The sequence below is a fragment of the Brienomyrus brachyistius genome, chromosome 13, assembly GCF_023856365.1.
Source record: "Brienomyrus brachyistius isolate T26 chromosome 13, BBRACH_0.4, whole genome shotgun sequence".
Classification (NCBI taxonomy): Eukaryota; Metazoa; Chordata; class Actinopteri; order Osteoglossiformes; family Mormyridae; genus Brienomyrus; species Brienomyrus brachyistius.
In genome coordinates this window covers 21534384-21562095 of record NC_064545.1, presented here as the reverse complement: position 1 = coordinate 21562095, position 27712 = coordinate 21534384, and the positions used below count along the sequence as shown (strand labels likewise).

The following is a 27712-nucleotide window of genomic DNA, read 5'->3' as shown; positions in this document are numbered from 1 at the left end:
TCTGAGCCCTGACAAGTGTGGGGTGGGTTGACGATACAGCCTCACTTTGAGAAGAGGCTCTGTGGGTTTATTAGAGACGCAGAGGAAGTACTGTAACGCCGGTCCGCTGAGACACACAAGAGCGCTGTCAGGATGCCAGAACCTGCTAGAAAAGCAGGTAAGGCCCTTTCAGTTTTACTGGAGCGTAAATGGCGATTAGGCATGGATGTGCGAATGAAGAATGTCAGGCTCACAGATTATATTTACCATGGTGTGAATTTAGTCAGTTGTGATCGCGGCGTCAATCCTGGCTATTAAAGGTGTTTCAGTAGCGCTGATGAGCTGAGTAGTTCTCAGTCCTCTGGCATCTGCTAAGTCATTTACCATAAAATGTACGTTCATTTATTTATTTGATACACGGAGGCATTTCAGGTGTTTTTCCTGATTATTACCTGTGATTCTGGCCAGAATAAGTGGCCGGAAGATGGATGATTGGATTTTATAATTCATTATATTTGTAAGAAATTACGCTAAATATAATACTTTTGTAAGCATATTTAAGATCTAATTTAAGAATTTTGTGCATTTTACATTTTTATATACATTTTCACCAGAGGCAGCAATTTCAGGTCCAGAAAGTAAAAATCCGGACCACGATTTGCTTTCAACCGACCGATTCAGTACTCTGTGACTGTGACTATTTATGCTCAACTGGTTGGTTGAAAGTAAATCATGGTCTGGATTTTTACTTTCTGGACCTGAAATTTCCACCGCTGATTATCACTGGCTTTGATCGCACAAATATTGAACTAGAAATAACACTATTTTTCACACTGGTGGACACCAGGGGTATTGCATCTTTTGTTTGTCAACTTCAGAGACACATTTCTTCATTCTGTAAAGAGCATACAACAGAGTATACAATAATAGCCCTATAGCACACTCATACTAGGCACGCAAGCAGATATTTCAAAGTAAGCCTGGATTATTTGGTCACCTTTACATTACCTTCACTTTCGTAATGCATTCACAGAACATTCATAAGGAACATTAACAGCTGGAGTATACAGTAATAGCAAACTTTGTGCAATTATACAATAACAACACTTGTTACTATCATATAATGTTTATCCTCAACAGGTTATTTAATGGCACAAGGACTCCACACCTACACTAAATCTGAGACAGATTTTAGGCATAACCTGTTTTTTTTTAGCCAAAGGACAGATAGAAAACACACAACGAGACAATTACAGAATTGTACAGGTCATCTAATTCATGTGCCGAGGACATGGAGGAGCCAGAGTTCCTGAACTTTACATTTATAATGTCAAAGACCTGGACATACTTACTATAAATATCTTGGTTTTGATTTCAGTGCTCTAATAGTTTGTTTAAGGGTAATTTTTTTTCATTTTGTTCCAGCAGATGAATTTTCAGTCTGTCATTTACAACCTTTTACGTCACATTCCATAGATACCTCGCATTCCTCATATCCCCAGATCAGAAGTACATGTAGATGAGCGTAAAATGACCTGCATTCAGTGACGTGTTTACTTAGTCACGTCCATGAAATTAGCATTACTTAGCATATCAAATACTACTGGGCTGTAGTATCCAACCTTGCCATGCTTTCCTACATATTATTTGTAAGACGACAAATAGCACTTGCCTGACTGGTATTATGGATACATGAGGCCTGGCTTTATAAATGGCTACGTTTATTGTGAGCTGCAGATGTTTGCTTCCATGCATTCGTCCATGATTGATAACAAATAGTAGCAAGCAACATTATCTAATAGGCAACGCATCCCCTGTTTTACACAGCTATTGAAATGTACCAAACCGTTTGCTTCATTTGAAGGACTTTTACTAGTATGAGCAAAGTGAAAAGTATCTCATGATTGGTCCACTAATAATGAAGAACGTAAGCCGCCGAGTTCGGAGCCGATTATCGTTCGTTTGATCGCGATACTTGGTCGACCAGAATGCATTTTTAATCTCCCCACCATTTCAGTTTCCGCTTTCACAAAAAAGCCGAGGACAGCGGAGACGACCGTGGGCTCGTCCGTTGTTTTTGAGGCGGAGACTGAAAAGGTGGATGCGAGGGTGCGGTGGCAGCTGGGCTCTGCCGACATCACGGCCAGTGAGAAGTACGTGATAACTGCCGACGGGAGTAAGCACTCACTCACCGTCAGCAACGTCACCACGGAGGACGACGGCGTCTACGCTGTGATCGCCGGCACGTCGAAGGTCAAATTTGAGCTGAAGGTGAAAGAAGGTAAGTACATAGTAGGCCTAACCATGAATCTTGTTTATGTGTTATTTTAATTAAAAAAAGACAAATAATAATAATAATGAACTTTAAAAAGTGATCAATGTTTAACAAATACTATTCCTTAAAAAATGTGAAAGACATTTTTAAAAACAATTTCAGTGCAGTTGTCCCTATATATTTATTCATTAAGCAAACAAACAATAGTTTTCAGTGAGAAAAAATCACAGACAAGCTTGAAATAGTCCATCCTGTAAACTAGTGCGGTTATCGTGATGAAGGAATTTGGACATAATCAATAATCATTCTTTGAAATACTAAATTTGACAATTTTAAGTGTATATACCCAGTGCAATAAACAATATGTCCAGTCCCACTGTTTTCCACTGTCCTGTGAAAACTCTCCCCCTGTCGCCTGATATCTGTCACACTGCAGTCTTGGGGGGGGGGTGGTTAAAATAACCCTAATGTGTATTTCCCACATCGATATTATTCTACGTTTATGAACTTAGAAACAGTGAAGGATGGTGCAGCTTCAGACCCAGCACCAGCTGAAGCTCCTGGTCCAGCCTCCAAAGAAGCTCCATCCCAGAATGGAACACAGGACCAAGGGGAACCTGCAGGACACGATGGTGAGCTGACGATGTGTATCACCAGCATTACAGCCGGCACCTTTTTACTGACGGATGACGCTTATTAACCAGCTAAGACTTCCCTTAATATTTGCTTAACATGCTCATTTAACGGTCTTTAGGGCCATTCTGTTCTCAAGCAAAATAAATAATTCCCTCGTAATGGAAAATATCCAGGTTAAAATGTTAGATTTAAATAATTTTCCATCTGTTACTGTATTCTTGCTAAATCACTGGCTCCATCTGCTGGATACCAGACATGTGTGGGGAGGTGGGGGGAGGGGGGGGCGTTTGGAGGTACCTGAGCACCTGATCCCTTTCCCCAAACGATTGCCACCCCCCACCCCCTGAGCATCTGCCCCTCACAAAGCACTACCGGACAACCTAAATATATTTGAGGATATTGCATCCTGTTGAGCGGTTGATTGTTAAACCAAAGTCCGTAACCCATGGCTTTCAGAATCGGATCTGGCTGAGAATCACCAGCCAGACACGCGGCAGGATCTGACTGGGCTCTTCTTGGAAAAGCCACAGAGCGGGGAGGTCACTGTGGGTGAGGCAGCTGTATATGCTCCAGCGCTGGTCTTCTCTCTAATGTATATTCAGAAAGGTTTAACAGGGTGCTATGGCCAGTGTGTAAAGGCTATTTCTGGATGAATTATAAGAACAAATGGAAGACTAACTCAGAACTTACTATGGATGAAAGCTCTTCACTAGACAAACATAGAGTACACGATGCGATCATCCTTGATGTTCTTATCATTAAAGAACAGTCTCAGTGGACAGGATTTACTCTTTGTTGGGTTTGATTGTGTATGCATATCAATGTACTATTGTGTGCAGGTGAAAATATAACATTTGTGGCCAAGGTGGGCTCAGCCAACCTGCTGAAGAAGCCAAACATCCGCTGGTTTAAGGGCAAATGGATGGATCTGTCAAGCAAAATAGGGAAGCACCTGCAGCTGAAGGAGCAGTACGATCGTAGCACGAAGGTCAGAGTCAATGGGCCGTGAGATTAGGTGGAAATTAGCGGGAGAACATTTGAGGAAGCACTTCTTTACACAGCGTGTAGTTAAAGTATGGTATAGTCTTCCTGTTCATGTAGCGCAAGCTAAAACCCTGGGGTCCTTTAAATCAGAGCTAGATAAGATTTTAACAACTCTGAGCTATTAGTTAAGCTCTCCCCAACCGAGCTTGATGGGCCGAATGGCCTCCTCTCGTTTGTAAATTTCTTATGTTCTTACGAAGGCGGCGCCCGACTGCAGTGCATGACACATGAAATAACAGGTTGATTTCAGTGGCAGTGTTTGGGACACAGGCAGTCACTACACTAAATATGAATTAAACACATTCCTTATTTAGGGGATCCTAAAGCTGTGATTTCGGCTAATCAGCTAGCTATCTTCTGACTGTACAAACCCCGCAATGACCATGAACATATAGAAAATGAAACATAGGAAATCTCTAACAGGATGGGCGCCCTGATTGACACAGCTGGTACAGATGTAAGTGGTAGATATTTTAAAAGGATCTTCTGCTGTTTTACATTTTACCAAAAATGTCTCATGATGTCATACAATATTTGTTGATGGCCTGTTTTCTTAGATACTGCAGAGATTCCAAGTAGCACATTCTTGAGCTATTTGGGTGCTTTTTTTCCAGGTGTTCACCTTTGAGATGCAGGTTATTGAAGCCAAGGCCAACTTTTCTGGAGCTTTCCGATGCGAGGTCTCCTCCAAGGACAAATTCGACAGCTGTAACTTCAACCTAATCGTACACGGTACGTTCATCCATCCTGATAACTGTCATGAGAAAGGGAACTACTGGATCATTCATCTTATTTTGATGACTGATATATTAAATCGTCTCAAACTCTCTGAACCATGTACTCTTAGTGGAATGGTCATGTGACGTACAATACTGAAATGTGATTGGCCAATGCAATATACAATCATATGACAATAATAGGAGGACCTGAGGCTAAATCCTATGGGCAGTGAGCCTTTACATGATGTGTTCTTTTCATGCAAAACAGCTTGCAATCCCAAGTACTGCAGTGTTAAAAGTCTTAAAAGATTTTTTTAAATGAATAATTGTTTTGCCATTTTATTCACAGAGGCTCGTGTCGTAGAAGAGTTTGACATTCGTGCAGCTTTCAGACGCACGTAAGTCCTTTAAAAACCAGACAGGAACTGCTCCGATTCTCTCTCAGTCATGACACCCAGACAGTCCACGTCTTATTAACATGAAATGTACTGCCTTTAGTATATTTTGGAAAAATGGGTATAGAACCAAACCTGAGACATGAACAAAGTTATTAAATATGTGAAATTGCACAGGGACACAACACTCTAAGTACCTCTTAGTATTATTTTAAATTCGATGTTATAATAGGCTAACCTTTCGAAGGTCACGGTGTCACGAATGTAAAAGCCAAGCCTTACAAGGCCGCGCTGTCGCTGCCCGAGCAGAGAAAGCGATAAGGCTATCACCGCCCGGCCCTAGCCTCACGTCAGCCAGACACTGGGGTCTTCAAAGCAATGGAACTAGTGCTAGTTTACCAGCCGTGAGCTCGCAAATATTTCCAAATGTGGTTTCCCCTGTCTGGATGTTAAACCCAAGACTTCTGAACTTATGGTGCTGCCCGGCTGTCTTTACTCTACAGAGAATTACCCAATGTGGTTACAGGCATCATGTTTTATTTGGTAGCCTTAGTAAGACTGGGTGCCTTAGATATTAAAGAAATGCAATGCATTTTTCAAATGCAAATGAAAGTAAGTAGGGTGTAACGCAAAAGCAACATGGAAATTAAATAATTTCTAATGGCCGGTTCTTCTGCCAAGGGGCATGGGGTATAAATGTCATTTGTCGTCCGATTGTTGCTTCTATGGAGGTTTATGGGGAATTTAAATGTCACATGACTCAAACGTTTGCCTGGATTTTTGGGACGTGGGATAGCTGATGAGCTCACTTTCTTTCTGAAGGAGCATAGATGCCGGTGAGACCGCAGGGGAGCTGGACTTCAGTGGTTTGCTGAAGAAGCGGTATGTGTATGCTGTCATTCATAGGTCGACGTATCTTTATTGTCATCTGAAGCTGTATGATACACTGAGATGAAATTTGGATCTCATTGGTCATCGCGCATGAAACAGTAATAAATAAAATATAAACTTGTAAGATATTTAAAAATGATATATTGAGACATAATAAATAGAGTTAAATATACAGTTTAAAAGCTATAACTGCTTTAACTTTGTAAAATGTAGGGTAGATATTGGTGCATAGATGGGGCTACATTTGAGCATGTGACAATAGAAATAGAAAAGAAGATAGAAAGAACAGTTGAAAAGCAGAGAACGGAAGATCAGTGGATCTCAATCACATCTGTGTAGTCTGAATGAGTCTGAATAAAGTAATAACATGCCCCAGTGATGCTGACTGCGCTTTTCTCTCTGTATTTCGCCCTCCCCCCGTGACTGCGACCTCAACACACGTAGGGAGTAAGTTGGCTGAATTGAAGGACAGCATGAATCACCCTTAACTCGCCACATTCATACCCCCCGCCCTCCGCCCCCCCAGTACCCTGTGGACACACCTGCTTGTCGGGCGTCATTCACAAGCCGGCTGTACACATTAAGGGTGCATGGAGGGGGGGGCTGCAGATGGAATGCCTGGAGGTGTCGATGGCTGTGCGTGTAAAGGCCACACTCATTATTCTCGAGTTGCCCCCCCACCTGCCTCCGCCGTTGGCAGTTAACAGACAGCAGCTCCAGTCATATATATTTTCAGCAGTACATCTCAGCCATATATCACTCCGTCATGGAATAAGGACAACCAGTGCACACAGGGACGGATGAACTTATCTCGGGGCCCGAGGCCAAGCGGCCCACTTCAGCAATTTTTTTTAGCTGAAAGAAAAACTAACAAGCATAAGATGCTAGCTATGTAGCGACGATAATCCACTGGCGGTAAAACCAGTGCCAGTGCGGGGGGGCTTGGTGGGAGTGCTGGCCGATCGATGTACAGGCCTAGTTTAAGCAGTTCCTTTTTCCCAAGGTGGGGGTCCAGCTGTTTGCCAGAACCATAGGGTGTAAGATAACTTATGAATTATGAATGCATACAGTAAAACACTCAATTCAAACAACAATTAACAATTATTCAAATTAATTAGTTGCATAGCTTATACTGAACATTCATTTGCCTTTAAATGTAGTCTATTTAAATCAAATCTATAAGCCCAAATTTACCCCCAGACTACCTTATGTCACAAAGATGCCTTGAAAAGAACTGGAGGTTGCAGATGACCGATGTTGTTTTAACACCCATGCTAAGTTTAGACAGCTAGGCTTTGACAATCAGAGAATCCCACACCTGGCATGGAACTAACAGCCACTGAGCATGATTGATGATGGGGGGGGGGGGGGGGATTCAGTCACCTCTAGCCCTTCACACAGATGCCTGCTATTAATTTAAATTTGATCAGCAGGGTCAGGCAGCATGTGGGGGTCATGGGCTTTGCTCAAACTGTTTGTGATCATAATAAAATCAGGCGAAAAGTACAAAATAAAGTAATGGCCATTGATTTTTTTTTTTTATATTGTGATATTATATGAATAACTGTGCATGTGATTTGGAGATATTCACAGAAGGTTGCATACATGGGATGTTCAGCGCCTGCACTAATGCATTTTGATTTGTCTTGCATGTCTGCCGCCTTGGTACTGCGTTGAATGAGAGCAGCAGTTTTTTAAAAGCATCCAGCCGGTAAGAAATGAGATTCCCTGGATCCCACAGTGATGATTCTTGTTGGTTTTTACTCCAGCTGTTCACTTTTGTTTATTGTAGCATGGGTCTGTATTCTTTGATTGCCTTGGTTGGTTTATTTGTTACGATTAACCAGCCCAAATATGTGCTCAGCAGATAGTGGCTGACTGGGTAGTTAGTGAGAACATTAGTAACCTTTCAGACGTCTGCATTTACGTATCCTTTGAAAATATGGGAGACATTGCTTGATCAGCGGTTGAGCGCTAAAGTAATCGCACTGGTAAATCCTGTATAAAACTGGCTTAGCGCTGACTCCTAACTTACCGTGTTGGTTCTCCAGTGCGGTCCAAGCAAGCACTGAGCCTGACGTAGATGTGTGGGATATACTTCAGAAAGCACCACCCTCAGAATATGAGAAGATCGCTTTCCAGTATGGCATAACTGACCTGCGTGGGATGCTAAAAAGACTCAAGAAGATGCGGAAGGAGGAGAAGAGAAGTGAGGGTGGGTATACTGACAGCTTTCGGATGCTGTGATCAGAAGGTCTTTGGTTCAAATCCCAATGTCAACCACGTGGTTTCGCTGTTGGGCCTTTGAGCATGGCCCTTAACCCCGATTTTTTTCTTAATTGTACATCGCTTTGGAGTAAAGTGTCCATTCGATGTACTGTTAGGTGATCTTCTGTCTGTTCTGTATAACCCAGAAGTTTCTCTTATAAGTTAAAAACTGCAATATAGAAGGCTTTTTGTTCAGCATATAGTATTGTTTATCTCTAATAATAAAGATATTCCGTTGTGTTGCAATTGCAGCTTTCCTCAGGAAGCTGGACCCTGCCTACCAGGTAGAGAAAGGACATAAGATCAAGCTTGTGGTGGAAGTGGCCAACCCCAATGCAGAGGTGAAATGGCTGAAGAATGGGCAGGAAATTCATCCGACCGGGAGGTGAAGTCCATCTGCTTTTACTCCCGGCTGCTGCAATTTTTACACCATTATCAAAACCACAGTATGTCCGGTGGACACAAAATGAATAGTTCAGGTTCAAATCATCTGCATCAAAAGTGAGCAGCAGCGAACTGGCTTGTACCACGAACTTTATACATCCTGGGCCTCTTATTCTGCTTTAACAAGGGCTGTAACATTATACACTGCAATCATCAGCACCATCTAACTCGTAAACCGCTCAGAATACTACACAAATATTATTCTGGAAATTTCACAGTGTAGCTGAACTGCAATGTTTTAACACATATGAAAGCTGTGTTTTTGTACAGTTAAATAATAGTGTATAGGTCTGATAACTATATTATGAATAGTATATTACGGTTCAATGCAGGTTTATGTTTTGTGTATTAATGGATAGAAAGGTAAGAATATGCTGTCTTCTATTATATGTCAATTGCATTTTCTGTCTTTACATTTGGCTAATCATTTTTCTTTTGTTTCATCCCCTAACAAACCGATTTCTCTGGATTCACCACATCTCAAATCCAGCAAGTAAGTCACATGTGCAAAAACAGACATTTTCTTCCTCTACGTACAAAGTTTTACCAGGGACTTCCATTTGAACAGAGCTGGTGCTTCACCCTTTGCTTTAAAATAATCCAATGAATCTTTTCAACTCGGCTTCAATCGTTGATGCATACAGTAGCATCTCTTTAAAGCACCGAATGTTGCTTTTCAGTTGGTTCTCAGTCACAGTGGGGTCTTAGACGAGATGGGATGGGATACCGATGTGTTTCTTTTCGACTGTTTTTGACCAGGTACATTTTTGAGAACATTGGGAATAAGCGGTTCCTCACCCTTAATCACTGTTCGCTGGCCGATGATGCCGCTTATACCTGCATGATCGGCGACGAAAAGTGTGTGACGGAATTGTTTGTCAAAGGTAAACCAAACCTAAAACAGATTCTGCATGACTGAAAAAAAATATGTAGACATCACAGACGTGTTCACTATCAGTTCCATAGAAGAAGCTCCTGCTGTGGTACTAGAACTGTGTTTGCTTTAGCCCCTGACTACGGTACATGCTGGGGTCATTGTAAATGCTTGCTGTGGTAGCCCACATCCTAAAATAGGAATGATACAGAGAATATTAGCATGACCGCTGTGCAAGGATGATGTGCAGATTTCTCAAGCATGCCATAGTTTTTGGGGGGCCATGTGTAGCTTAGTGGGTTAGGACGTTGTACTTGTTGTTGCAATGCCTCAGGGTCAAACCTCTGGGCTGACACTTTCTGGTACTTTCACAGTCGGGCCCCTGAGCGGGGCCCTTAAAATTGCTCCGGGGACTGGCTGATCCTGCTTTCTCAAAACACAAGCAGTGTCACTGTGGATGAAAGCATCCACTCAATAAGTCACGTATAAATGGAGTCACATCACGAGAGCCGACATTGTCTGTCTAAGGGAGGATTTACCGTTTGGTCACATGTGTGCAGAGCCCCCGATCTACATTGTGCGTAACCTGGAGGATCAGATGGCGATGAAGGGCGAGCGGGTGGAGTTTGAGTGCGAGGTGTCCGAAGAGGGAGCCCATGTCAAGTGGTAAGACGACTCTCCCCCTGGACTAGAACCTGCAAAGAATAGCAGACTATGGATTTCAAACGCAAGTATAAATTCCATAGGCAACATAATCAAGCAATGGTGATTCTCAACCCACTCCTTGGGACCCCCAGTCAGTCCACATCTCTGCTCCCTCTCAGCACTGATCTGTAATAATGTACAATTAAAAATGCTACTTTATTTTTATTTCAAGTGTATGCACTGCATATGAAAATCATCCAAACATTTCATAGAATGTACTCTTTCCATCTACATTATTTGGTGGTTCTTTGTAAATTTTATCCACACATATGTTCAAACAGAAAGAAGAGATTTTTTTATCTTTTTGTCTTTTTTTATAATTGAGTTCTGCCGAAAGTCATAATACTAAGCTTTAAATAGTTAAGTCATCGAGCTAGATTTATAAATTATTGTAATTTACTTGAAAAGGTTTGATTTTGAAGTACAAGTTATGTTATTTAGACAGCATTCTTATAATCCCCTCAGGTAAAGAGTAAATCATGGGACAGTGTAGTTTCTTAATCTTAGTGGTAATATGGGAGCATTCAGCATTTTTCTAAACATGGAAAGGAAGTCAATTCCAATACACACTGATTAATTATAGTCACTTCTACCATCCTATGTAATTTGTGAACCACACACATTGCTGACCTGTAGAGGGCGTCTGTGCTTCCTATCACAATATTTCATCTGAAGACAATGACTGGCCTGATCTCCTTCATCTGGGAGATGAATGGTCACACTGGCTTTTCACAGGTTTTCCCTTGTGCTTTGCCTGGACAAGCATATAACACCCCGAATTATAACACCCCAAATTATAACACCCCAAAAATGAAACCTGTCAATCAACACTGCAAAGGTGACCAGATGCTATAGTATGTTTATGCATGTCTATGCATCTATACTGACATACACAGATATAATCAAGCTTATTACTGTACTCTTAGACGTTTCTGCAAATGGAGGCATGCAAAGATTATATGTTAATTCCATGGAAGTCCATGGAATCTTGGAGGAAACTGCAAGGATATCAGTTACTACACAAGCTGTACTGGAATCCAGGTCCCTCGCATACTCATGGAGCATCCTGTTTATGCAGGGAAAAAGATGATGTGGAGCTGACAAGGGATGAATCGTTCAAGTACCGCTTCAAGAAGGACGGGAAGAAGCACGTGCTGATCATTAATGACGTCTCTAAAGAGGATGCCGGACACTACAGGGTGAAGACAAACGGGGGACAGTCTGTTGCAGAACTCATGGTTCAAGGTAGCCTACTGATACTCAATGCTAAACGTTATGCTGGTTTATGAGATGTTTGCACATTTATAAATAAGCTGAAATAGCTTCCATTCCCGAAACTGCATTTAAACATGTGAAAACCTCTTCGATAGATACACAACCTCATTCAACTTTTACCCCATATTGTAATAACCACACTCTAAAAATGACTCATACCTTCAACTATTTCCACAAGATGTGCACCTTTCACCCTATTGCTATGACCTCTGACAAGCGGATTTAAATGCATGTTGACCCTCCAGAAAGTCCTTCAGCCCAACTGCATCGCTGCAAGCATCATTCATTTTGTGTTTCCTCGGAAACATGTCACTGTCACTGCACTGACATATCCCAGTGCTGTCTATAGTTAGTCGTCTTCTCTGAAGTATTACTTTTGACAGACACTGCTTTGAAAAATGTCATCAATTTTGCTACATACGTGTCTTGACTGTACTGAAAGAATGCATTTGTGACAAGGACTTTTTAACTAATAGTGAATCTTTATTTCTAGCCACTATTGATTATTGGTTGCCTCAGTTTTACCTCGGCATTTTTGTTAAAGTAAAAATATGCAGTAAAAATCATGCAGTGAAAATCAAATCAAATACAGTTAAAAATTATAAAAACCAAACAGAAAAAACATCAGAAAATACCTGCCAAACCCTGATTGCCAGTGATTCAGTGATCAGTTATGAATCACACACTTAAACCCTATTACCTGTTATCAGTCATTAGATGTGGAGTTTCCCCTGGAGATTTTGGGCCACATGAAAGCATATAACATTGGGGCCCCAACCTAGACCAATACAATTATGTTTAAATTTTTTTAGGGCTGCATGCCCCTTTAATAATCCATGCCAGGTGGGACACTTTGAGCTTCTTCGGGTTTTACAAACGTCTTTAAAACTGAAAGACTCCTGTCATTAGCTAAATAGTTCAATTCTTCTGGTTCTTTTACTGGTTTGTTTCCTTGATTGAAAGACTCATCCAGCTGTTTCACATTAACATTAGTGACACATGCGTGATTATAGGACTCTGGCCAAGTAGCGCACAGCAGGAACTCAGTGCAATCCAGGTCTTTTTCATTAAAAAGGCAGTTCACAAACCCTGTCGTAGCTCATAGCCTCCTCCCCGACATAGATTATCTGACCACGCTACCTGTACGACGTCCCTGCTTAGATGCCTCACAATGGCCGCCTTGTCCTCCATCTTATAGAGAAGGAGCTGGAGGTGTATCAAAGCATTGCAGACCTGACAGTGAAGGCCAAAGAGGAAGCTGCGTTCAAGTGTGAGGTCTCTGATGAAAATGTGAAGGGCACCTGGTACAAAAATGGCATGGAGGTGAAGCCTAATGCACGGACTCACATCACACACATTGGCAGGTGAGTGATGACAGTCTCCAGGTTGCATCTGCATTTTTCTCATAACCATCACACATTAATTTCTCTGCAGGATTCACAAGTTGACGATTGATGACGTGACAGCCGGGGATGAGGGCGACTACACATTTGTTCCAGAAGGATATGCCTTCAACCTGTCTGCCAAGCTCAACTTCCTGGGTACATTTGCATTCATTTCGGTATTTCAAGACCTTGTGGATCTGATTTGAGATTGGAAACATTCATTGCATTATTTATTCATTCATGCATTCATCCATTCCATCCCGTAGAGGTCAAGATTGACTACGTACCTCGACAAGGTGAGCTGCATTGGCATGTTCTGCATATATCATGAGCCACTGTTGATATCCCTGTGCTTTAATTTTGCAGCTACCTATAAATCAAATAAAATGAGCTTTACAATGCCAAGCAGGTAGTTGGAGTTACACTTCTATTCAGGACATGACGTTGACGGTCTTTATTTTTTGCTTCGAAAGATCCACCAAAAATCCACCTGGACTATACAGGCAGCACAAGTGAATCGACCATCGTGGTAGTGGCAGGAAACAAGCTGCGATTGGATGTTCCCATAACGGGTGACCCCGCCCCCACTGTGGTGTGGACCAAGTCTGAGAAGGTAAAAACCCTTCACGCTGTAACATGAAATGCAGATGAAATGCAGAGAACAATAATTATACAGGAGGGTATATGAGCTCTGATACTCCCGACATGCCGGGGGCCTGCCGCCGGGGTGCTCATGGCGGGAAAATAAATCATAACGTAAAACAATTCCAGCTGGAAATGAAATAATTTTATCAAACCTTTCAAAACATTATTCATTCATTAAACCAATTAAATAAAAATAAACTGCAAAAAATTCCAGGGGCGGCATGGTGGTGCAGTGGTTAGCACTGCTGCCTCACACCTCTGGGACCCGGGTTCGAGTGTCCGCCTGGGTTACATGTGTGCGGAATTTGCATGTTCTCCCCTTGTCGTCGTGGGGTTTTCTCCGGGTACTCCGGTTTCCCCCCACAGTCCAAAAACATGCTGAAGCTATTTGGAGTTACTAAATTGCCCACAGGAGTGAATGGTGTGTGAATGTGCCCTGCGATGGGCTGGCCCCCCATCCTGGGTAGTTCCCTGCCTCGTGTCCATTGCTTCCGGGATAGGCTCCGGACCCCCCACAACCCAGTAGGACAAGCGGTTTGGAAAATGGATGGATGGATGGATGGATGATAAAATTCCGACTGGCAGTCATCTTGAATCATGCATTCCGGTTTATTTACATAAAACAATAAAGCAGTCACTGCTCGAAGTCTGCTGACATTGGTGTTCCTACCTTGGTTAGAGTCCGATAATCAATATCAGTCGTAGTTCGCTACATGCACTGTGTATGACAGAGTCTTCCTGACAGTCAAAGGTCTCCCACAGGAAAACCTGTTCAGTTTTAGCTGATAAGCAGCCTTTCTAGGCAGTAATGAGGAAGCGGAAGTGATGACCATGCATGACCCATCTTATGGCCACCCAGTACCCTGCAGCTTCTGAAAAATGGAAGAAGTGAAAAGTCAAGGAAACTATGCATCCAGCATTATATTATATGCCTTACATCACATGTACTATGGGGGTGTTGGGGGGGGGGGTCTGGAAAAACCTGTGAAAACCTGCATTTAAACGCAGGTAAGGCATTTATTAATACTTTGATGTGTTTCGCATACTGGTTAGCTTACCATGGGTGTACCTGAATGCCACGACCAAACTTGCATCGAGTCTTCATTAGACCCTTGTCGATAGCAGTTTTATCTCAGAAATTTTCCATCGATAAGCAGATTGGAGCCACTGGTATGGAAAATACAGAAATCAGTTTTCACACTGATTATGTCCAGTTCAAGGGCTGTATGATGGCATATACACCACTTTTACTAATTGGTTTATGTTAACATCACGTGACCATCCTGATTAATTAAGCCCTAGTATGCAATTGCAGGACAAGTGTTTCCAGAGTTTTAAGCATTTTAAACAAAGAGCGACCTGCCTGCGGGTCCACCACTAGGGGGCACCATTGATAACTGGTTAAAACTGTCTATGTTCAAACAGGCAAGGATGATATGGTAACACCGCAAGTGGAACTCAAAACCAACAGAAGCTCATGTGGAGCCATAGGCTAAGCTGGTGCCCTTGCAGATGATGGTGTCCAAAACTATGGGATCTCAACCTTCTGTTTGCATAGTTTTATAAATTATGGTGTCATGGCGAATTATGGTGCAGGTTGGTTGCGTAATATATGGGATGAGTGGCAACCCTAGCCTCAGCTTTCTGTGGACCGGTACCGGGTGTTGGGAACCCGTACCCTAGGCGGCTGCCTATGTCGCCTAACGGGTTGACCAGATCTGGTAGCATTCTGGCCTCACATCGCCAGGGTTAAATGTTTTTATTCCACTCCTGTTCTCTGTGACTGGATTTAGATGTTCTCCCCATGTTTGCCAAGCTTCCTCTGGTTTCACTGGTTTCCTCTTACAATCGAAATCATGTGGCTTAGTGAATCACCAAAGCTAAATTCCCCATAGTATCCCGTGTTGGCTTGGCACCCTGTGGTGTACTTCTGCCTTTTGCCCGGTGCACAGTCACTGAAATGTTTAAACGTTCCATAAACTTTTCTGAAAAAATGAATGGAGAAGGTCACGGGTCAAGAGTGAACCAAGTACTGCTTCAGACTTTAATGAGGTGCACACTCTTTTCAAAGACCTTTACTGTTTCATGCATTTTACGGTTTTACGCATTGATCGATTGCTGGTACTGGAACAGAGCAAGCATCAGGTACTGCTGACATATCCGAGACGCTCTGGGATCATTCCTGTCTAAATCTGAAAACGAAAATAATCTCCTTAATGATCAACCCTTTCAGAGTAAAAACGATGCCTAGTACAGCGGGAGAACATTTCAAGCTGGATTTAAGGAAGCACTTCTTTACACAGCGCGTAGTCAGAGTATGGAATAGCCTTCCTGATAATGTAGTGCAAGCTGAATCCTTGGGTTCCTTTAAATCAGAGCTAGATAAGATTTTAACGACTCTGAGCTATTAGTTTAGTTCTCCCCAAGCGAGCTTGATGGGCCGAATGGCCTCCTCTCGTTTGTAAATGTTCTTATGTTCTTACATCAAAATTCTTTGGTAAGACAGTCACGTCTCTTCGCAGTCGCTGAAGATAAAGGCTCCTCCGCCTCTTATCTGCTTTCGGCTCCTCGGTCAGTTGAAGGTTCCTGGTGTTGTTTCCAGATACTGGGTATCACAGGTGTGCTTTGCTCGTGTAGGGTGACTCTAAAAAGCTGAAGAACAGGGAGTCGACCGTGGACTTCTGTGCCACTTTGCAGGACGGGGAAGTAAGTGCAGCTGAAGTTGCCGCAGCATCCGCATGCTTTATTTTCTCTATTTCTGCATGCTGTAGAGCAACTAGACCTCGGAGCCAGTGGTGCAGTGTCCCAAAAAGGTAATTACAGTGCAAATGTTGTCTCCATTGACCTAAATATGCATGTCATGGATCGTCCACCAAATTAACCCCCCATCGAATGAGTTGGAGAGTTTAATGCCCATGGACTGCCAGGTACTGTAAGTTCCATACAACGTCTTAACTCCATAGGAGAGACATTAACTTTTACAAAGTAAGTGATAACTCGGGTTTATTACTTTTTATGTCTTTATAATGCTTGGGTTTAATTGTTTGTTTGGTTTGTTTTGTCAAAGATGTTCCTTGGATTAAGGGTATTACTCATGCATTGTTTGCTCATCTCGCATATACTATTACCCAGATTCAAAGGCTTAATGCACTCCAAGCCATACATTATACATTTTAAAATGCACGACTTTAGAGGTGCAGAACCATCCAATGCAAAATGGAATGCATTTAAAAACAGATGATGCTACTTTAAAGTTCATTAATCCACTTATACCACGGTTATTACATATTTGGCTTATATATTTCCACCTAAAGGCATTATTTTTATGTGTACATGTTTACAAAATGCAATTATTAATAGAACTTTTTTTCTGGCAATGATTAAACATTTTGCTTGGCTTCCGTTAATTTAAAATTATGTTCTGCATCTACAGTTTTAAGTAACATTAGTTAGAATTGAAGAATTTTAATCTTGAAATACTACTGTGATTCACCTGGCTGGCACTATATGTGTGATTATAGAAAATTAATCAATGCACTTCTGACCAATCAAATTTGAGAATTCAGCAGCACTGCGGTGTAACTGTGTGTAGCAGGAAGGTTAGAGCTGTTTAGTGCTTAGATGATCAAATGGCCTGGGCCAGAAGACAGACTGGGACACGGTGGGTCTCCTTGGCAGGTGATCTCAACAGCAGACGGCCGGGTCCACGTGGAGAGCGTGAGGGGTCACTGTATCTTCACCATCGAAGGGGCGGAGCGGCAGGATGAGGGCGTGTACTCGGTGATTGTCCGCAACCCAGCAGGGGAGGACACTGCCGACATTACCGTCAAAGTCGTCGGTAGGTTCCAGGAGATCTCGCACACCAATGAGTAATTATACACAGAACAAAGGAAGTGGATTGCTTGTAATTAACTTCAGGTCTGGAAAATGATATACCTTTCTTCTACAAGTGCATCACCTGTATTTCCAACTGACGCCTGACTCAGAGTGTCTGTTAATGTCCCTTGGTGACATTTTATTCTCTTGTCCTCCTTTAGATGTTCCAGACCCTCCCGAAGCACCCAGAATCCTCAGTGTTGGGGAAGACTCCTGCATAGTGCAATGGGATCCTCCTCTGTTTGATGGGGGCATGCCTGTCTTAGGTTAGTACTTGACTATGGTATCACTTTTGCCCAGGGGTGGGGAACCTGCTCCATGGAGAGCCAGTGTGGGTTTTTGGGATGACCTCTCAATCAGCCAGTAATAAAGCAGTGGTTGTCAACTCCAGTCTTGGGGACCCACTGTCATTGGCCGATCGAGAGGCCATCCCAAAAACCCACCCCCCACTCCGGCCATCCATGGATCAGGCTCCCCACTCCTGTTTTAGACAGAAATCGCATATTGTTCATTAATTTTTCTATAGTATGAGTACTTCAGTTTACCAGTAAGAAACCAATTTAGAATAATTGAGAATGCAAAATAAATTGCATTTTGGGATATATTCACACTGTGAGATTTGTTAGGATGTGGCTGTTTCTTTGCCATGTTAGTTTGTGTCACTCAGTACATGTTGTCTCAAACAGGGTATGTCCTTGAGAGGAAGAAGACTAAGAGCTACAGGTGGATGCGGCTGAATTTCGATCCCTACACCGAGCTGACCTATGAGGCCAAGAGAATGATTGAGGGCGTGGCCTATGAAATGAGAGTCTATGCAGTCAATGCGATTGGCATGTCCCGCCACAGTCCCGCCTCCCAGCCCTTTGTGCCAATCGGTGGGTTCCTGTTTCTCTCCTCTTGTGATCCTTCAATCATGTGTCTGCTGTATGGAATGACCTCTTCTGACCTATCCCCATTCACCCATCATTTCCAGCCTGGGCATATAAACGCACAATCAGTCATATGCCACAGGCAACAAGGGATGCCGATTATCCTTATTAGTTTTACTAAAGTAAATCTGCATGACACAGTGAGCACGTGCAACCTCCACGCACATACACAGAGTCTGCGATTTGAAACGTCACACTTCGAGGTGTGAGGCAACAACCCTTCAGTTGATGAGCATGAATTATTTTGATTATGGCACCAAACACAAATTGCACACAAGGTTTCATGCAAGGATTACTATTGCAGGTCAGCGACTGCTTTATCCTGATTCCAACTGTGACCACTGGACATGGTCCAGCATAGTTCTTATTCTGCCTTGCATGCCTGCTTGGCTGTGCTCCGTTTGTATTACACAAGGAAGTGTCTTTGCAATGGAAATCTGAGCCTTCAAAAGACCAAGGAAGAAGGTAGAAGCCCCTCCCCATTTCCTTTTATGGATGATTCCTTGTTTGGGGTAATATGAATACAAAGGTATGAGAAAGAGCTGTTCTCCAAGCTGGGCCGCACAAGGACCCACAAAGACTTGATTAGGAAAGCATCCCTAGCATCTCCCTCTATAAATAAATTCTGTGTTGCTGCCAAGTGAGGCTTGGACTGGCTAAACCACAATAGGAAATTTGTAGCTACTGTATAAGCAACAGGGGAACACTTACTGTGTTGGAGCCACTGACAGATCCTGCTGGAACTACGAGCACAGGAAGGGCAAAGAAGGAAGGTCGAGAAGCTGAAGGATGATGAGGCCCAAACTTCCGAAAACAGCAGAGAAGCCCGGAGAGGGGGTGACCTTGGCGGATTCGCTCGAGGAACCAAGCTTGGAATCTGCTATGCGGGATGGTCCCAAGGAGCCTGGGGCGAGTGCCCAAGCAATCCCACCCCCAGCAGAAGAGTCTACATCAGGGAGCCCCACATCCACAGAGAAGGGTCTGTCCTCCCAGGATGGGGCAGCCCCGTCTGAAGAGTCAGCCAGTCTCCTGCCCACAGAGGAGCAGCCTATACCTTCTGGTGAAGAGGTCCCAGAACCCAAAGGCAGTAGGCTTACAATTTGCAAACTTGTTTATCCACGGGTGACTTACTATGTTATTATTAGAAAAGATGAATTCATATTATTCTCTCAAACAGCATGTTGATATTGGAATGAACTACGGCGCAAACAAGAAAAACAATCAAAAATTCAGGAAGGTTTTCAGCTTTTGTCAGACAAGCAGATGATAATGCCTGGCTTTTATGATTGTCTCTCTCTTACTGCCCTATTGTGAAAGGAAAATGCACATTTCCTTCTATTTGGAGTTTTCGTTGCTCCTGAATAATAAGGTTAATTTTTCAGTCTGAGTTTGGCCTCTTCCACTATGCAAACACTGTAGATTAACGCAGTTCAGGATATGTGTGTTTAGCTGCTTGGACAAAAAAACATCCGGATATCCTAATAATGATTTTTTAAATTATTTATTATGGCGTGTTTTTTTTAGATAGTACGTTATAAGTACAGTGATTCATGAAACCAATGTGCTGAATTTAGGTGAAGTGAAAAATGAAATATTAGCAATGGATATTTTTATGGGGTGTTCTTATTAAGTGCTGGTGAGTTCCACAGACTAAACTGGCAACGGACATTCCTGACTTATCTGAGGCAGCAGATTCACAAAGGGATTTTCTTTTGGCCTCCTGGTCAGGGAATTCCCACCCTGGACTCCCCATCAACAAAGGGATCATGTTTACACTCTGTGTCCTTTGAAATAGCCATATCTAATCTCCCTGGGTCTGGTGTAACTTCTTTCTTTGCAAATCACAGCGTTACACTGAAGGTTCTCCCAAATCTCTCCTAGATTTATAAAAAACAATATAAGAGATGAATTGCTAGTCCAAACGTGGAAATTGATTAGGAATTATGTGACAAATGACATATTCATTTGTTAGTTCAATACAAAAAGTGTTTTTGTCCTTGAATGCTTGCACTTGATACATGAGAGTTAAATTGTATTTAGTTCTTTTCAATATGGACATACAAATAATCAGCCAATTTGCATTAGCAGACATGGATGGATGGATGGATGGATGGATGGATCATTGATGATCTGTGCCATGTCATTAAGCTCCAACCAGTGAACCGGTTGGCCTGTGCATAGAAGATATCAGTGACACCACCATTACCCTGAAGTGGAGATCACCTGAGCGCCTGGGGTCAGCCAAGCTTGAAGGCTATGGGGTTGAGTACTGCAAAGAAGGATGTAAGACCCAATTTTAACTTCCTCCTGGATCTTCAGGATAAACTATCGAATGTGAAGTTCTCTTGACTGCCTCTGATCTCTTTGCTCCAAACCTGTGGTCCAGCTGAGGAGTGGGTTCCAGCCCTCCAGGAGCTGACGGAGCGAACCTCTGTGGTCATCCGCGACCTGCCCACAGGCGAGAAGATGCAGTTCCGTGTGCGTGCCTACAACCCAGCAGGCCCCAGCGCCCCCGCCACACTGGCGCAGCCTGTCACCATCCGGGAGATCATGCGTGAGTGTGCTGCAGCAGGCCGCATATCAGCACTCCCTGTTCCTAGACGAGGAGGTTCTTATTAATTCCATTAACAAGTCAAGTCATAATTTCATTCTTTTAACTATAAAGGCTGGTCTGCATCATCATTCTACTGCAGAACTAATGTCTCACGAATGTTACCAGGGGCGGAGCCACAGGGGCACTGGCCCCAGCTGAAAGCTGATTGGCCCTTGGAGTCCCCCCTCTCCTGTCACTCATCAATTCAAAAGATATCATTGGCTCAGAGGTTGGCCCCTCTGTATGAATTATGGCCCCACCTTAAAAAGACCTAAAATCTCTCCTGCAATGTTGTCTTTTATACATTACATTCAGACATATATTTTGTGTTGTGTGTAACGCCTTTATGGTCAAATGTAAGCAACCAGCAGAAGCAGATCTTTGTCTACACATAGAAGGTCCTCTCAAACCATACAGCAATTCTTTTTCTGTGTACATACATATATAAATATAATCAGTTTTTTTGATTAATTGACTGTAGCAATCTTGTTTGCAGAGCGGCCCAAAATCTGGATTCCTCGCAACCTTCGTCAGACTCTGATGAAACGCGTAGGGGAGGCAGTGAACTTAGTGATTCCATTCCAGGTTCGTGAAAATACAAAATCCGAGAATACAGAATCGTACCTTACATACTTACGTACATACACAGAATTGTTACTCGCCTCTGAATTTCAACTGGTCCATGAAGGCAAACTAGAGTGAATGATCTACTGATGTTCATATCTCACAGGGAAAACCTAGACCAAAAGTCACCTGGACAAAAGGGGGAGAGCCTCTCGATACGAAACAAATCAACATCCGAAATAGTGACGCCGACACCATCATGTTCATCCGTAAGTCAGACCGCGGAGACTCGGGGAAGTACGAGCTCAAGCTGCAGATTGAGAATGTCGAGGACACTGCCATCATCAACATCCAGGTCGTCGGTAAGTTTCACGCATCTCAATTTTTTTAAATAAATTTCAAGAAAAAACTATTTTTTTCCTACACTACAATTACCCGAGCATGAAGGCTGAGTGAAGGATTTTATATGGAAGGCGATACTATTTTCATAAAAAAAATAAAACACTTTGCAAGGCACATTAAAATACATAAACAGTTTTTAAGATATGATGTATGAAAAAAATATTCTTACAAATGTTAACCAACATAATGCCACAAAAAATGTTGTTTTATCTTAACATGAGGTATTAAAAGCCACTTTTATTGGCATCTCTATTCTATGATGAATGAAATGTACAGTCAATCCATACAGTGAGATTTCTCTTGGTCATACAGCAATCAATCAATAAAACAACCAACCGGTACATGAATGGATGGGTGCGTGGATGGATGGATGGATAGATAGATGTTTCAGAATGGAAAATACACTGATGTGCATCAAACAAGTGTGCCCAATCAAAATCAGTCCCCTCACACCAATTATGGTAAAGGAAAAACACAGTGAATTTTGCTCTGTCTTTTAGACTTTCCTAGCCCACCTCAGAACTTAAAAATCATGGACATATGGGGCTTTAACGTAGCCCTGGAGTGGAAACCTCCGAAAGATAACGGCAACTGCGACATCACAGGCTATACAATCCAGAAAGCGGAAAAGAAGACAAAGGTATATATGAATTCTTGGAAGTAAAGGATTAAAAAGCAACGTGCATTTATCCAGTCTTTTGGCTGCACGCCAAAATGAAAATATATATGAGGATACATTAACTTGTGTTTTTGTCCATTTCAGTGATTCAGTTATTTCAGCTGAACTGTCATCCTGAAATGGCAGTTTTTCTATCCAAACTCACAGGAATTCACATGCAAATGCACCGAGGCATTTCCTTTTGTTACGGAATGCCTTCTCACCACAGTGTCCCCAGTCTCGAGCTGTTTGAACTGAGGCCAGTGAACCCCTGGCCTTTGCATGTCCAGAATGTCAGAAATGCTGTACAGCAGTAAGGAGATATCAGGGCCTCTCCAGTGGCTATGCTGGCCACACAACAGCATCTGTCATTCTCTAATTTTAGCCCCCTGGCCTTGGCATGGTGTGAGAGCTTAGTAAATATCACAAATTCCTACCATCCTTTTAACACACAAGGTTAGCACCTGTACAACTGGCATTAAGTCACGACGGGCAAGGAGTTTTATTTTTGGCTTCTTCACGATTGGGGTCCAGGCGTAGCACCAATTTATGTTTTTCACCCCAATGGCCATGCCATGGGAGATTAACACATTTTGCATAATAACAGCTCATTTACAGCTCGCTAAATATAACATCGGTTTGGACCCTGCCAAGCGTCTTCAGCTCCTGCATAGAGAACTTGTTCCCTTTGCTTTTTTGTGCATATATTTCATTTTATTTTCCCTCACGTTGCTGGCTTGGCCATTCATGACTGATGTGAATATAACTGATGTTATCGCATTTAAGTTTGCCTCAACAACACTTGGATTTGATTTGTTTATTGTGTTAATTTGTAAATTTGTTTACATTCACAGAGCAGAATGAATAACTAGAATAAATAATCGAAAATGTGTGATTTTTAAAATTCCCTGTGCATCATTTTCCCTGTCTATTGGACTATTCATAGTTTCGTTTCATTGCATTTTATTTAATTTCATTTTAGATAATCTGGTTCAAATTCCCAATAAAATATGTTTAGTATAGAACATTTTTGCGATTGCATTATTTCCAGTAATTTACAGTCACATTCCGCCTCGCTTGTTAAAAGCCACTGTACGTGTTTTAGACGACACTTAAACATGCAACTCTACCTACAGGAGTGGTTCACTGTGTTCGAGCTGCACCGACGCACCAACTGCGTGGTGTCTGACCTGGTCATGGGCAATGAATACATCTTCCGTGTCTATGCTATCAACATGGTGGGTCAGAGCCAGGACGCTTGCAACTCCCAGGACAGTGCTTACATCCAGAAGACTGGTGCGTACCATCACATAAGACTTATCATATAACTGACAGTGAGGCGTCCTCTGACATTTAGGGTTAGGGTTAGTTTTAGAGGTAAGTAAATCATGGGACTGTCCAAAAGCCCCACAGCTGTTTTAACAATCTCCTCACTGGCCATGAAGGCAACCATTTATTTGAATAGTCAGCCTACAGGGTGTTAACATGGTATCTGTAACATTTCATCAACTTTGCTCAGTTTCAAGAGTTCAGCTTTTTTGATGTGTCTGTAAACGTTTAGCAGAATGTATAATGCATAGAACAAAGTATATAGACTAAAGACTATTCTGAACTTTTATAACATCAGTTAAGGATTTTTGAATTTTAGAACTGGAATGCAAATATTAATGCCCCAGCAACAACCAGGGGGCGTGTTTGATGCTTTTGCGGCCCCAATCAAAAATTCACTTCAAGGCCCCCATCCTCCCCACGGGTGTTTAAAAAAGTTAATAAATAGCTCAGAAAATCGTAGCTGGTTAACATAACATTCAGCTCAATGTTTCTCCGAAATAAGGAACATGTTTATTGAATGTTGTGTGTGGTTTGAGTGGTGGGAAATACTGCCTCTGCCAGCAACAGGAATTTCTCCTTTGCAGTAGATTATTTGGTGAAGATCATGGGCCATCACTTCTGATTAATATGATCGTGTTTCTCAGGGATGTTGTACAAGCCGCCTGTATATAGGGACCACAATTTTGCAGAGGCGCCCAAATTCACACATCCGTTGGTGAACCGCTCGGTGATCGCCGGATATAACGCCACCTTGACCTGTTCCGTGCGAGGAATCCCCAAGGTAACGGTGCCTATTCCAGAATCCATACTCTCTTTAGCCACAAACAATAGCTTTTTTTTATCTCAAATAAACTGGACTGAATTACAATTAGGGTTAGAGCTAGGTTTAAGGTTAGGATTGCCTTAAGGCACAGCTGTTCAAATCACGGTCCTCAGTGTTTGAGCCCTGCCGATCTTCCAGCCAATCCTTTAGAGGTGTGAAGCCTCTGGCCAATCAGAATCAGTAATTATTACACTAAGTACATGGGCGAGCTGAAAACCAGGCCTGGATTTGGAATCGAGGTCCAGATTTTAAGAGTCCTGTCATAAGGGTTAGAGTTAGGGTTGCTATTAGGGCTAGAGCTACAGTTAGGTTATCATAAAGGTTATAGCAACTCTAACCTCACCGTTATCATGGTAAGGTTATAGAATAGAATAGATTAGAATAGAATAGAATAGAATAGAATAGAATAGAATAGAATTGGAGAGTCAGGTATCAAAGATCTGTTTTGAAACCCCTCAGCCCAAAGTGACTTGGTACAAGAACAAAATGGACATCTCCAATGAGGCCAAGTATCGGATGTTCAGCAAGCAAGGTGTCCTAACGCTGGAGATCCGAAAGCCGTGCCCCTTCGACGGAGGTGTTTACACGTGCATAGCGGTCAATGACAGCGGGGAAGACACGGTGGAGTGCAAGCTGGAGGTCCGCCGTAAGTAAACCTTCTCAGTTGGCCATCTGATGCTTTTCTTTCATCCTTATAGGTGAGGACTGTTTGCTTTTGTTAGGATGTACATAAAATGTTATACTGCCTTACAGATTATATTTTAACGTGATTATGAGCAGTGAACCTTTGGTTCCCAGTATCACCTGCTGGTCTTCCACAGCTGTCCTGCATGTGCCCAATAGGACATCATTGGAATAAAAAAGCACTGTTTTTACTTACAGTATATACATGGGATGAACTACTCTCAACAAGGACAGTATTTAGAAATACTTTTTTAAACAGAACTCGTGGCTGTTCTACTAACAGTAGGCCTCTAACAATGCCTTCTCCACAAACTAACAGATTTGTCTTGCCTGCTGGTTGAACTGATGTTTGGGGTGGGAGAACGTGTCAGTCATCTCTGGGCCAAGAACGTGCAAGAGTATACATAACTGGAAAGTGAGGTATTGCTTCACTGGGTGGGTTTAAAAAATCCATCATATTCCATAACTATCCAGTCAAGTACAACATGGAAGGCAATGAGAAATTCAGGGAAGTCTGTTTGCTTAGTGAGGCAGAAAATGGTTTGATTCAATGAAGTTCCTTTTATCCAGGTAAGAGTACTGCTGTTTTACTAGACACTTTTTGAACCACCGCACATTTTTGGTTTCACATGTTAGTAAGATATTTTATGTCATATAAAGGTTACATTTTCCCCTTTCCTTGTCTTTTCTGATGAGGTGCTGCTTCATCTGCCGTCTTAAAGAAACGCCCACTGGATTGTTTGTCAGACATTATTGTTTTCCGAAAACAACAAGCATCCTGGGATTTTCATGCGCTACAGTGTCTCAAGAGGGAAAATGGTGCGATTAAAAAATTAGCGGCAGTTCTCAGAGACTGTGTTAATGACAGGGGTCAGAGGAAAATGGGCAGACAGTCGCGTGAGCTAACAGGAAGGCCAAGCGGCACAAAAACGCCACAATAAAGGTTTCTCTGGAGCGTAACCTTGGATTGGACATTAGGGGGGGATTGAGGTCTCTCCCTGTTTACAATAGGGGGGTCCAGAGGGGATGTATTAGCCAGTTTTGGTTAGTGTGGGGGTGACTACCTACCCCCCACCGCCGTAATTTATGACCATGTCTGAAGCTACAGTATAAAAATCTACCATTGAACTGATTCTAGGGAACAACAGGAGATAAAAACTGGTACTAGGTAGGAGCATCTAATAAAGTGGCCACTGAATTTAATGTAGAAACGCTAAAATTATGTGTTTTTACCAGTTCTGATGCCGAAAGAAAATTTGAATGACATCTAACAGAAGTTGTAGCTTTTGAGAAACAAAACAAGACATGTGATCTTTATTGGTCTTGTCACCTACGTGATGTCTAACGACATACTATTTCAGCTCAAGTCGCCAAAGCCGAAGCAAAGACCTGAAGAGATACTCGAGAGCAGGGAGGCATCCCCGGACTGCGTCCCGCATCACAAAGGTGGAATCCCACTCGTTTTGCTTCCTGCATTTTTTCCGTACATTTGTACGGATATTGATTTTGTGACTGAAATGTGTAAAATGAATTTGAAAAAAATTACATTTATTAAACCGCTTTCTGTATATTATTGTTAGAATCTTAATTTAGTCACTTTTGCACATTACTGAGTACGCTTTGTAACTAATGTATTTGAAAAATCTATAATACATTTGAAGCTCAAACACTGGATATGTAAACTGCTTTTGCCATAACTCTGATACTTTTTCTAGGATAGACCAGAGTAAACTGAAAACCTGTGAGGTAAATTGTAATATATATATATATATATATATATATATATATATATATATATATATATATATATATATATATATATATATATATATATATATATATATATATATATATATTGTATAAGTTACCTTAAGAGTTAGAGCTAGGATTAAGGTTAGAGTTGCTATAACCTTTATGATAACCTAACTGTAGCTCTAGCCCTATCTGGACCTCGATTCCAAATCCAGGCCTTGTTTTCAGCTCTCCCATGTACTTAGTGTAATAATTACTGATTCTGATTGGCCAGAGGCTTCACACCTCTAATGGATTGGCTAGAAGATCAGCAGGGCTCAAACATTGAGGACCGTGATTTGAATAGCTGTGCCTTACGGCAATCCTAAACTTAAACCTAGCTCTAACCTAACTGGAATTCAGTTCAATTTATTTGAGATGAAAAAAACTCATTGTTTGTGGCTAAAGCTACTTTGTTGCATATGTTGCTGTATCTTTACATATAAATAAAAATACTGCTGTTCACTTTTTTGTTTTTAAGGCTTGATTTTGTTCTTAGGCTAAACTCTTCTTAGAGTAGAGTTA

At 42.1% G+C, this 27712-nt stretch overlaps 1 protein-coding gene and 1 non-coding gene across 2 annotated transcripts; both read left to right on the top strand.

Annotated features, from left to right (window-relative positions):
- On the top strand, window positions 1-27652 carry LOC125706372 (myosin-binding protein C, cardiac-type-like). Its single transcript, XM_048973041.1, has 30 exons — window positions 1-157; window positions 1997-2260; window positions 2767-2886; window positions 3347-3439; window positions 3730-3878; window positions 4549-4666; window positions 5003-5051; window positions 5871-5954; window positions 7991-8154; window positions 8460-8592; window positions 9142-9144; window positions 9411-9535; window positions 10086-10191; window positions 11309-11475; window positions 12704-12869; window positions 12940-13046; window positions 13157-13186; window positions 13364-13503; window positions 17214-17373; window positions 17573-17677; window positions 18098-18286; window positions 20489-20623; window positions 20727-20894; window positions 21430-21518; window positions 21664-21859; window positions 22400-22539; window positions 23694-23853; window positions 24534-24670; window positions 25172-25358; window positions 26758-27652. Exons 1-30 carry the CDS (start codon window positions 133-135, stop codon window positions 26787-26789), a joined length of 3741 nt encoding a protein of 1246 aa, XP_048828998.1. The 5' UTR covers window positions 1-132; the 3' UTR covers window positions 26790-27652.
- LOC125706922 (U6 spliceosomal RNA) lies at window positions 9697-9799 on the top strand. The gene has a single exon (XR_007382100.1). It is a non-coding gene; the product is annotated as a U6 spliceosomal RNA (small nuclear RNA).
- Window positions 27653-27712: the final 60 nt, after the last annotated feature.

What these genes read in the sequence shown, in the direction of transcription:
- LOC125706372 (XM_048973041.1), top strand. Translation starts at nt 133, where the DNA reads ATGCCAGAACCTGCTAGAAAAGCAG. An exon ending in CGTGCAGCTTTCAGACGCAC is followed by an intron (nt 5,052 to 5,870) that starts GTAAGTCCTTTA and finishes TTCTTTCTGAAG; the next exon opens with GAGCATAGATGCCGGTGAGA. An exon ending in TGCTTACATCCAGAAGACTG is followed by an intron (nt 23,854 to 24,533) that starts GTGCGTACCATC and finishes CGTGTTTCTCAG; the next exon opens with GGATGTTGTACAAGCCGCCT.